This window comes from Stenella coeruleoalba (assembly GCF_951394435.1).
Source record: "Stenella coeruleoalba genome assembly, chromosome: 3".
Classification (NCBI taxonomy): Eukaryota; Metazoa; Chordata; class Mammalia; order Artiodactyla; family Delphinidae; genus Stenella; species Stenella coeruleoalba.
Genome location: NC_137148.1, coordinates 137,539,143 through 137,552,231, shown reverse-complemented (window position 1 = coordinate 137,552,231; position 13,089 = coordinate 137,539,143). Strand labels below are relative to the sequence as shown.

The window sequence follows — 13,089 nt, the reverse complement described above, 5'->3', positions numbered from 1 at the left end:
TTATTCAGAAGAAACATTCTTCTTCTCTGGGTCAGGATAGATACCAAACATGCCTTTCCTGACTCCCATGGCAAGGCAAATGACTTTTGCTCTATAAAATCTCCTGATCACTTGCTATCCAGAGGATGGTACATGGACAAACAGCATCCTTCCTACCTGGGAGGTTATTAAAAATACAGAATCTCAGTCTCTACCTACTTAATCAGTGTTTGCATTTTAACAAGGTTTCCGGGTGATTTCTATGCATATTAAATTTGAGAAGCACCAGCCTATTTTTTTTTTTTTTCAGCTAAAAGTTCTCCTACTTTTCTATATTACTTCAGGATTTAGGGCTCATGCATATGGAAAAAGCAGGGTTGGGTGGAGGAGAGGAATCCTGGTAGCCATAACCCAGTCTAGTTCTCCTTTCAAGACAAAAACATATAGAGTTTAAGGCAGTGCCTGACACAGAAGGGCTTTGTAAAACATAGCTACTGTTATGGTGGCTCTTTTTGCCTATTATTATTTTTTTTCAGTTGGTTTCTCTTACCTGGACCATTATTTTAATTGCATCAGCCTCTCCAATCATAAGAAACACTTCACAGAGCTAAACTGGCAGAAAGGGCTACCAGTTCACCCTGCTCCCATACAGAGACAATAAATACTAAGTTTGCATTGAAATCCAAATAAAGGAATGATCTTTAAGGTACAATGTCTAACATTTGCTTGATTATGATCCATTTCCTGTTCTCTTACATCATACAATTTGAATTTGAAAACAGTAATAGCACAAAAAGATAGATTATCTTTGATGTGGGACGAATTCTGGGCCATGACTTGATGGTGTCCTCACTAAGATGCCACTAGGTAATCAAGTCTGACCCATCCTAGGCCAATTGTTTGGGGCTGCTTGAGGCCTAGAAATGATTTGACAGCAGAACATTTGTGTCTAGAAGTCCATCTTAAAGAGCAGAGTGAAGAATAAGACAATTCAGGAGTCAGAGCAATCACTCAGAGTGTCTTTGGAACACTTTCATTGCTGAATTTAGAGTCGTGGCTGACAAGTGAGTTTCTCTCTCTCCCTCTTGAAAAATCCCTGTAACTTTAATTGGCATTGACTGTACTCAGTCTTGCACCTTTGCACTTACATACAGGCCTCTTCATGGAGTGGAGTCCATTCTGATTGTGGAGGCTTCTAATCGTGGTCACTGAGCTAGTCATGAAAAAAATGTTTGCATTCTTGTTCTTGTAAATGGCAGTACAGTTGACCATTGAACAATGGAGCTGTTAGGGGCCCAACCATCAACACAGTCGAAAATCCCCTTCTAATTTATAGTCAGCTCTCCATACCCACGTTTTTTTGCATCCACAGTTCCACATCCATGGATTCAACCAACCGTGGATCGTGTAGTACTGTAGTATTTCCTATTGAAGACAATCCTTGTATAAGTGGGCCCATGCAGTTCAAACCATGTTGTTTAAAGGTCAGTTATACTATGTTACTATTGCTATGTTGATACAATGGGAGACAGAAAATGGATAACTACCAGAGAACATTTAACAGTCCAATTGAGGAGCAAAGTGTAAATAAGTAACAGGAGAATAATAAGTCACTTTAATTTTCCACTAGGAAAAAATATGGTAGCATCGATAATTCAGTTAATTCTTCTAAATGTTCTCATCAGCCTCGCCTGTTTAATATCTTGTTACAGGTTCATATTTTTTGCATAGTAGTATCCTTCTAAAATGTAACGTTTACTTAGTAGATAACAAAACAAACGTAAACTATCAGTAAAGTGAGAAAAAAACTTGTTTAAATGCCATGTTATGTAATAAGGTACATAAGAGTTGTGAGAATCTGTTCAGTTATTATGTAAATGATTTTAAAATGGCATTTTTGCTCCTTAAATCTCATATAGTACAGGTATTTACCAATATCTATCATTTGTGTCTTATACAGATTTATAAATTTACATATTTATCCTTTCTGATCAGGGTTTTGTAACATTTCATGCAGTTTTAATTCCTCCAGGTAAATTCCAATAAATTTGTGTTTTGGTTTATTCATAGGCCAATTGAATTGATGTGGATTATGTTTTTAATGATAACAATACAATATAATTTAATCACTCAGTTTCTGGAATCCCATGAATAAAATATAAAAGATGAATTTATTTTGCAAGACATTAATGAGGAGCTTCAGTGCATCTCCTCCTTCTGATACCTTTTAAAAGATATCTAATTATTTTTTACTCATTATTATTATGACAGATGTAAAGTCAGGTCATATGTATTTGCATATGTTTTATTTTTTAATTACATTGAGAGACCACTAAATATTCCTTGAGAGAAAATTCAAAGAAAAGAAGAAAACTAGGTCTGCTTTCAGCTAATCCTACACAGTATATTGAGCTGGCTTTTGAACTTGACCACCCTGGCACTGTTATGGATTGTTGGTCTTTCATCTACAGAAATTGATGATGCAAGAGCATATACTTGCTTTCCATTTGCAACATTCTATCCTTGGTTAACCCAAAATGAAGTCAAGAAGACTGAGGTTTTTAAAACCAGCAGTAGCCAAGGAGCATATACGATATCCTGCTCCATTGTGTCAGATTCCACAATCATAGGCATCAAAATAACCTTCTAATGTGTTTTTTTTTAAATTGGAGTATAATTGCTTTACAGTGTTGTGTTAGTTTCTGCTGCACAGCGAAGTGAATGAGCCATATGCATACACATATCCCCTCCCTCTTGGAACTCCCTCCCTCACCCCCATCCCACCCAACTAGGCCATCACAGAGCACCCAGCTGACCTCCCTGTACAGCAGGTCCCCACTAGCTATCTATTTAACACACGGTAGTATATTTATGTCAAACCTAATCTCCCAATTCATCCCACCCTCCCCTTCTGCCCCTCTGTGTCCACACGTCCGTTCTCTACGTCTGCCTTTCTATTCCTGCCCTGCAAACAAGGTTCATCTGTACCATTTTTCTAGATTCCACATATATACATTAACATACTATATCTGTTTTCCCTTTCTGACTTACTTCACTCTGTATGACAGACTCTGGGTCCATCTACATCTCAACAAATGACCCCATTTCATTTTTTTATGGCTGAGTAATATTCCATTATATATATGTACCACATCTTCTTTATCCATTCATCTGTTGATGGACATTTAGGTTGTTTCCATGTCCTGGCTATTGTGAATAGTGCTGCAATGAACATTGGTATACATGTGTCTTTTTGAATTATGGTTTCTCAGGGTATATGCCCAGTAGTGGGATTGCTGGGTCGTATGGTAGTTCTATTTTTAGTTTTTTAAGGAACCTCCATACTGTTCTCCATAGTGGCTGTATCAATTTCCATGCACACCAACAGTGCAAGAGGGTTTCCTTTTCTCCACACCCTCTCCACCATTTATTGTTTGCAGATTTTCTGATGATGACCATTCTGACCAGCGTGAGGTGATACCTCATTGTAGTTTTGATTTGCATTTCTCTATTTTTTATTTTATTTATTTTTTAAATTTATTTATTTATTTTTAGCTGTGTTGGTTCTTCATTGCTGTGTGCGGCTTTCTCTAGTAGTGGCAAGTGGGGGCTACTCAGCTACTCTTTGTTGGGGTGCACAGGCTTCTCATTGCAGTGGCTTCTCTTGTTGCAGAGCACAGACTCTAGATGCGTCGGCTTCAGTAGTTGTGGCTCACGGGCTCTAGAGGACAGGCTCCGTAGTTGTGACACATGGGCTTATTTGCTCCATGGCATGTGGGATCTTCCCGGACCAGGGATCAAACCCATGTGCCTAGCATCGGCAGGCAGATTCTTTTTGTTTTGTTTTGTTTGTTTTCTTAATTTTTTTATTGAAGTACAGTTTATTTACAATGTTAGTTTCTGCTGTACAGCAAAGTGATTCAGTTACACACACACACACACACACACACACACACACACACACACACATATATATATACCTTCTTTTTTTATATATTCTTTTCCATTACAGTTTATCATAGGATTTTTTTAACATTTTTATTGGAATATAATTGCTTTACAATGGTGTGTTAGTTTCTGCTTTAAAACAAAGTAAATCAGCTATACATATACATATATCCCCATATCTCTTCCCTCTTGCATCTCCCTCCCTCCCACCCTCCCTATCCCATCCCTCTAGGTGGTCACAAAGCACCGAGCTGATCTCCCTGTGCTATGCAGCTGCTTTCCACTAGCTATCGGTTTTACACGTGGTAGTCCATATATGTCCATCCCAGTCTCTCACTTTGTCCCAGCTTACCCCTCCCCCTCCCCATGTGGTCAACTCCATTCTCTAGTAGGTCTGCATCTTTATTCCCCTCCTGCCCCTAGGTTCTTCATGACCATTTTTTTTTTTTTTTTAGATTCCATATGTATGTGTTAGCATATGGTATTTGTTTTTCTCTTTCTTACTTACTTCACTCTGTATGAGAGATGCTATGGTCCATCCACCTCACTACAAATAACTCAATTTCGTTTCTTTTTATGGCTGAGTAATATTCCATTGTATATATGTGCCACATCTTCTTTATCCATTCATCTGTCAATGGATGCTTAGGTTGCTTCCATGTCCTGGCTATTGTAAGTAGAGCTGCAATGAACATTGTGGTACATGACTCTTTTTGAATTATGGTTTTCTCAGGGTATAGGCCCAGTAGTGGGATTGCTGGGTCGTATGCTAGTTCTATTTTTAGTTTTTTAAGGAACCTCCATACTATTCTCCATAGTGGCTGTATCAATTTACATTCCCACCAACAGTTCAAGAGGGTTCCCTTTTCTCCACACCCTCTCTAGCATTTATTGTTTGTAGAGTTTTTGATGATGGCCGTTCTGACTGGTGTAAGATGATATCTCATTGCAGTTTTGATCTGCATTTCTCTAATGATTAATGATGTTGAGCATTCTTTCATGTGTTTGTTGGCAATCTGTTTATATTCTTTGGAGAAATGTCTGTTTAGGTCTTCTGCCCATTTTTGGATTGGGTTGTTTGTTTTTTTGTTATTGAGCTGCATGAGCTGCTTATAAATTTTGGGAATTAATCCTTTGTCAGTTGCTTTATTTGCAAATATTTTCTCCCATTCTGAGGGTTGTATTTTCGTCTTGTTTATGGTTTCCTTTGCTGTGCACAAGCTTTTAAGCTTCATTAGGTCTCATTTGTTTATTTTTGTTTTTATTTCCATTTCTCTAGGAGGTGGGTCAAAAAGGATCTTGCTGTTATTTATGTCATAGAGTGTTCTGCCTATGTTTTCCTCTAAGAGTTTTATAGTGTCTGGCCTTACATTTAGGTCTTTAATCCATTTTGAGTTTATTTTTGCATATGGTGTTTGGGAGTGTTCTAATTTCATTCTTTTACATGTAGCTGTCTAGTTTTCCCAGCACCACTTATTGAAGAGACTGTCCTTTCTCCATTGTATATTCTTGCCTCCTTTGTCAAAGATAAGGTGACCATATGTGTGTGCGCTTATCTCTGGGCTTTCTATCCTGTTCCATTGATCTATATTTCTCTTTTTGTGCCAGTACCATACTGTCTTGATTACTGTAGCTTTGTAGTATAGTCTGAAGTCTGGGAGCCTGATTCCTCCAGCTCCATTTTTCTTTCTCAAGACGGCTTTGGCTATTCAGGGTCTTTTGTGTCTCCATACAAATTTTAAGATTTTTTGTTCTAGTTCTGTAAAAAAAAAAAATGCCATTGGTAATTTGATAGGGATTGCATTGAATCTGTAGATTGCTTTGGGTAGTAGAGTCATTTTCACAATGTTGATTCTTCCAGTCCAAGAACATAGTATATCTCTCCATCTATTTGTATCATCTTTAATTTCTTTCCTCAGTGTTTTATAGTTTTCTGCATACAGGTCTTTTGTCTCCTTAGGTAGGTTTATTCCTAGGTGTTTTATTCTTTTTGTTGCAATGGTAAATAATTCTTATTTAAAGAGAAGGTATTAGCTAACCTTTTTGAGCACTATCTACCAGTTACTTTTTTAAAGTATTTTACAGGGAACAACTTATTTTTCTGGCATAACTGCTCTGTGAAGTAGCTATTACTATTATTACCCTAATTTTCAGATGAGAAAATGGAGGACAGAGAGGCTAGGTAGCTTGCCCAACTAATACATAAGGAAAAATATATAATGAAGGATTTTTGGATTATTCTCAAGGGTTATGTTATCATTGGGTGAATTTTTTTGAATTCACTCAGAAGATACTTATTTAATGCCGACTATGTGCCAGGTACTGTGCTAGGAGCAAGAGACAGAGATATTAACATGATGAATACCTTCACATTGCCAAGCATCTGGATAAGCAACCATTGTCCAAATCCACATGTATATTAAATAATTGTTGTATTAATTCAATAATTTATCCCAAGTACCTATTCTCTGCCAGGTGTTGTCTAGCAAGCACTGTGTCAAATATCTGGCTTTTTGACAGAAGTCTGTATTTTATTATAATGTTTCTACCTATTAAATACCCATTAGGCATCTCCTCTACAGCTGTATTGAAATGCCATTGATATTCCCATGCCTCTGCCTACAGAGAGCTTCTGTTACAAGATTTGTAGTGATGAATAAAAGAAGCTAAATACTGAGGAAAGGAAGCTGGAGGACCAGAAACACACCCTTCACTAGTTTATACTTAGTCCTCTATTGGCAGTAGTGAGTTGACTTTTCCCTTGTTCTCTTCTTTCGAAGATGGCTGCATTCTAGAAAACTATTGCCTCCTTGTTTCATAAATACCTTTTTTTGTTTATACACAGATTCAATTTTACAATACATTTCTAAATATCTAGCTTGATTCTAGGAGTAAGTTGACCCTCTTTTTTATTTTAAACTGTTTTATGAATGGTGCGGTTGTCATTGACTCTAAACAATTTCATAACTGAGAGATGTGTACAGATAACCAATGACAAATGCGACTTAATTTGAGTTGAAGTTCTGGACTCTGAGAGTTCCCATGGCCACATTAAGAAAGTTGCCATATTAGGAAAAGAGCAGTTATACTTTGGGACAGACACCTGGGTTCTTAGGTTTAGATAGCGAATATTAATGGAGTAGATTAATAAGGAGTGAGAGCTCTTATCTGAGAATCAGCTTGCTGTGTCATTCACTTAATACCTGGGGTTTCCTTTAAAGCCAAGAGTAATTTACTTTTAAATCTAGTTTTCTATGAAGAAAGACATTCTCTAACAAAACAAAGGCTGTAAGTGAGATCATGCTAATAAAAATGTTGGTGGTCTATAATCTATTTAAACTCCACCATCTTTATTACAATTTATGATGTTTGCAAGTAAATAACCCTTTTGAAAATCATTAGCTATTATCCAAAAGCCTATTGTTAGGGAACTGCAAGTTCAAGTTTTCAAAAACTCTTCCAAAAAATCTCTATATCTATTATCAGATAAAGATGGCTACTCTTTTGAATAAAGAAGACTTCAGATTTCTAGAAAAGTTAAGACAACGCCTGAGCTATGCTATGGTTGATATAGATTCTCAAATTGAGGGTATTGTAGTTCTTTGAAAAATAATTTGCTTCCACTTTTTTGGAGATATGACTTTCTCTCTTTGGAAGAAATGTGGTTTTTTGGAAATCATAAGAGCTAAGAATCAAAGAATTGATGTTCACATCCTCAGTGTTACACTAACTAGTTACATGTCAAAAGACAGAAACTTAAGCAGTTTTCTCATTGGTTTTATTGCTTTTGAAATTGGAGGAGATTCTCTGTGCTGCCTGCCTCCTAGACTCGTAAAGATTCAGCTATCTGGGTGCAAATGTTCTTTGAAGAGATAAATGTGATATACAAATATAACGAATGCTTTTGGGGGGACTTGTGGGGATGCGTGAGTTTGTAAAATATTGGTATTCACTGGATTTCATTGCATGCTTCCCTGTACAGCATTGTTTGCAATATAATATGTGTTTATTCACTGCAGTTATATGTGTGCTTACTAATTAGAATACATGTGTTTGTCCCACTCTACCCCATGGATTGAAAGGATCATTATAAAAGAGGTCATGTTTTTATTGTGCAGAGTCCTATCCCCAGCAACTGCACTGACAAGCATAGTAGGTGCTCAATAAGTAATTGTTGGATGAATGGAGCCAGACCCCCTAAATGCACTGTGCATTTGCGGTGTACACTCTGCATTTGTACTTACTGCTTAAAACTGCTGGAAATTATATGTTGTTTTGAATTTTTAGGGCATTTTTGGGGGGGTTTAGATATGCTGCAAAATCAAATTTGGAGATCATGTCTATGAATGTTAAAAAATTAATGACTCACTTCTTCATAATCACTTCTCTTCCGACTTAAAATCCAAATATTTTGTAATTCAGATATTTTGTATTGGTGGGGAAGGGTTTGGTACCATTTAATACTGTACTGATAACTTAAATGATTTTTCTCTTCTTTTGTCTTCTCTTAGAGTACAAGCCAGGGTTATGTGATAATGTGATGCTGTTTGAGAGAATGAGGTTCATAATCAGATAAACCTAGGTTCAAGTCCCAACGATACCACTTCCTAGTTACAAGACTTAATATAAGCTGTTAATTTCTCTCAGCCTTTGTTGCCTCATGTGAGCCTAATTATACTTCCGCAATGGGATTATTGTGAGGATTAAAGATAGTAATATACTTAAGGTGCTTGGCGTGATACCTAACACATAATAACCTTTAGCTGTAGCTGTTATTGTTTATACAGTTCATTTCCTAAACAGTTATTTTTTTCTATTTTGTTTGTCTTTTTTGTGTGTATCTGTATATGTGTTTGTGTGTTTCCTTTTACAGATGGATATACAACTGATGACATTGAGTTTTACTGGCGTGGGGATGATAATGCAGTAACAGGAGTAACCAAGATTGAACTTCCACAGTTCTCTATTGTAGATTATAAACTTATCACCAAGAAGGTTGTTTTTTCCACAGGTTTGTATCAGGGCAAATAGTTAAGAGAAAAGGGGCTTTATTATATTTTGCCAAAAGGGTTCACTTATATCAGGATCAGGTCCCAGGGAAGGATGGGGACTCTGGAAGACTTAGATCTGCTGAAAATGCTCAGTTCCCCAGCAAGCCCATTTGCAACCCATCCATTTACTTTCAAGAAGGCACCCCCAGCAAAGCAAATGTCTCTCATGTACTATCATAATTCCTTGAAACATACTGAGGACAGCCAGGTCATAGTTCACTCAAGTCTGACCACAGTGAAATTCTCTAAACACAGTAGGGTGGGAGGACTTCACATTTTTCTCAAAGGGTAGGACTTTCTTTACGTAGCCTTACCTACTGTTTTGGAGCTAAAATCTTTTCCAGATGTTGAGATTATCCTGATACATTTACCATTCTTATTCTTCCAGTATTGAGGTCAGACTTGTTTTCATCAGCACAGATTTTTAACAAAAAAGCCCAGGAATGCAGTAATTTGCTCCATACTCACTAAAAGAAAAATAAGTCCACAGGAATATCCCTCTTTATATTTTTCTTATTGAAATGAATTCCCCAAGCACAGAAATAGCTAATACAGTAACTGTAGATTTTGAATTGTCTGCTAAGGACTCAGGCACTTTCTGTCCCTGAAAACTACTTCAAGCAAGAATACAAAATAGCCTCCAGCTTTGCAAAAGAAACAACAGAAACTCTTCTTAGGTTTGAGGTTCTTTGAACCCCCGAGACACTATAGAAATGAGTTTCTACTTAAAATATTTTTACTTTAATATTAATATACTTGCTTCAGTCCAAGAGGGCTAGACAAGGCTTTCAGTTAGTAAGAATATCCCCCCCCTCACACACACACACACACACACCATTTGTCAATGTGACTCTTTTAGGTTATAAGACTGTATTCTGTTACATATCTCATTTAAAATGTAATTCCCCAGGTCCACACCATCAAAAGACCCAGCTTCAAGAATCTGATCCTTAGTTATATCTCCCACAAACATTGCTCAGGAAAAGTGACTCTCCACCTTTTGGTGGGTCAGGAATCCTTTTAAAACTTTGATGGAAGCAATGAAATTAGAAAAATTACTGCGTACACATGAAAACCTTCACAAAATTTCAGGGATTTGCTGCACTAACTGCAGCCTTGCCACTGATCCTCGCCTTAAAATGCATCCTGGGGCTTGTGAAGAGATTTCTTTCCCTATAATCAGAGTGTGCAGCCTTATTCTTATATACATAAATGTACAGGATGGACTTGCTGAGAAACAGTTAAAGGGGGAACCAAGGGACTGTCTCAAATTGTCTTGTCATCACAGTTGCAGAGAATGAGAACGTTTGATTCAGTGTAGGAGGCTGAGGAGGGAAGAGCTGGAATTCTTTCAATTACTGATGAGTGTGGAATATATTTAACACTGAGTAAGTCCTGCTAATTAAAAGCCCTGTTTTCTCAGACCACTTTTGCAGAAGAAAATGCCCTTCACCAGGAGCTAAAATTGAGTTTAGGAAAGATATACAAACTGTTTGTGGGCCTTTAAAGAAAAGTATCCTATAAATATTGATTGATAACGATGATGTTTTAAAATTGTCTTTCTAGGTTCCTATCCCAGGTTGTCCCTCAGCTTTAAGCTTAAGAGAAACATTGGTTACTTTATCCTGCAAACATACATGCCATCTATCTTGATCACTATCCTCTCCTGGGTCTCCTTCTGGATTAATTACGATGCTTCAGCTGCAAGAGTGGCATTAGGTAGGCATCAATCTGACTGCTTGTGGAGTGTGCCTGTGTGTGCGCGTGAGTGCACGTGCACTTTCCTTACCCTCGAATTTGCGATGCGTGACGAGACCGGACTGCGCACATTATAAGAATTTGGCTATGAGACGTTGGGTGATCTGATTCAGCGTTAAATCAGTTAAACACAAATTAAAACTCTTTCATGTCAAAATTAGTTAACTATGTAGCTGTCGGTAATGAAATTAGTCCCATCAGCTTGATATTTTTATTGAAGCATAGTTCATGTAATATTGCTAGATAATTGTTGTTTTTATCTGTGTTTCCTTACCTGGGAAGAGCTCTCTTCCATCTTTTTTTTAATTATTATTCTAAACAAGAAACAAAGAAATGAAATGTGCAACTAATCAATGAGCAGAAAATTCTGAAGTCTTAACTAAGATTTTGGGATAGCATGGCAGAGGGCAGGAGACAACAAAGTAAGAATATTGGGAAATCATCCATGGCATCACTTATCTTATGCATGACGTTTTTCCATCATGACACCAGAGGAAGAGAATAAATTGTATTTCGTGAACATTTTTATGTTGCTAACTCCAGATATAGTAAATTTATGACCTTTTATGCAATCTTTATTATTCTGAGTTCTGACTAATCCCTTTAAATTTTGAGTTAAGTGCTTCACCAGTATATCTCAATTAAATCATTAATTCCTTAGCAAAGTCATTATTCACACAACAAAAATTTTTTGAGCACCTACTATGTGTCAAACATACTGGGCACTGGAGATAAAGCCAGTGTCCTTCTGGAAGTTATGTTCTAGCAATAAAGGTAAAAAAGTAAATTTATTTTGCATTTAACATGCAAATTATATAATATGGTAAACCTGTAGAGTGGAAATAAGCAAGGTAAGGGGGTGGGTATACTAGGGGTACAGTTTAGAACAATCAGCGTAGACTTCATTGATTGCCAATGGATAAAGACTTGAAGAAGATCGAGTCACATAAATGTCTGGATGAGAATATTCCAGCTTGATGAAGAGGCCCTCAGGTAGAAACATGCCAAGCAAGTGAGCAAGGTGGCCTGTAAGGCAGATGCAGAGTGAGTTCAGGAGTAGAGATAATGTCAGGGAGAGGGGACTAAACGATGATGAAATGGTCCAGGGGCCATAATAAAAGTTTTGCTTTTATTCTGAGTGAAATTAGAGCAACACTGAGCAAAGAACTGACATGATTTCAGATACAAAGGGATAACTTTGGCTGCTGTGTTGAGATTAGATTGTGGTGGTTCAGGGATGGAAGGAGAATTAATTACCTCCTGGACTGAGTCAAGTCCCTTGTGATATATTCTCTTAAAATACTGTAGACCAACCTTGGAGACCAGCCACAGTTATAATTTATATTTATTTGGTTTGTGATGTTCATTTTCCTCATGGTACTGAAGATACCTTGGAGGAAGGTCCATATCTAATTTTGCTTCCATTATATTTGTAGTGTCTCACACAGCGAATGGTGTCCAGTAAATACCTGCTGAATAAAGTAATGAATGGAATTTGTAAATATCCTGTTATTCCAAAATGAAAATCTGTTATCAATTTGATGCCTATTACAGGAATAATACATAAGTTATTTACTTTTTGAAAGAAAATTGTCAAATGTCTTTTATGTGAGCAGTTTATTACTAGGTCAGAAACACCTTAACATGAGATTTAGATAAATAGTAAAATTAGTGTTGTCTGTTTTATAATATACATGTAATATTCATGTCATCCAAGATAAGCTCTAGATGAAATAATGAAAAGTAAAATTGGAAAATGTATCAAAATGTCTAACATAGAAAAGATGTGAGAACTATAAAATACCTAGATCTAAAGTATAACCATATTTTTTTGGCCATGCTCAGAATTGGATGCTCAAATTTATTTTTTCTGTATCTGTTTCATGAGCATATAGAAAAGCAAGGCAAAAATTATCTTATTAGAGAGAAAAAATTAAATCAGAAAACATACGTTCTTAAAAAATAGAATTGAAAATTAACTTTTGGTCTGTGTTATCGGGTAGTGTTTAAGGGCACAGGTTTCTGAGCCAGAGACACCCCAGTTCAAATTTTGCCTCTGCAACTTCCCATCTGTGTGATCTTGACCTAGGAGCTCTGTTTTCACATCACTCTTTTCCTACAAAGCTGGACCTTTGTAGGAAACTCAGGGCTCTGGACTCCCACTGCTTTTACCCAGCATATCTCTGTCTATCCCTCCAATTACAGCTTTGGGAAAACTACTCCCCACTGTTGGAGATGTTCCCTCAGCTGGACTAGTGGTAATAACCTGACATAGTGTGGCGTTTCCCATAGAGTCTTGTAATACTTCTATATTATTTATCTGTGCATTATGTGCCTACATTCCCAACCCAGA

At 36.9% G+C, this 13,089-nt stretch overlaps 1 protein-coding gene across 8 annotated transcripts in view; it reads left to right on the top strand.

Moving 5' to 3' along the window:
* Nucleotides 1-13,089, top strand: part of GABRB2 (gamma-aminobutyric acid type A receptor subunit beta2) — a 556,114-nt gene that overhangs the window by 488,390 nt on the left and 54,635 nt on the right. For all 8 annotated transcript variants that reach the window (XM_079918416.1, XM_079918420.1, XM_079918417.1 and 5 more), the window contains 2 exons: nt 8,801-8,938; nt 10,545-10,697. In XM_079918416.1, the coding sequence (XP_079774542.1) occupies nt 8,801-8,938; nt 10,545-10,697 (291 nt within the window). The remainder of the gene's footprint in view (nt 1-8,800; nt 8,939-10,544; nt 10,698-13,089) is intronic.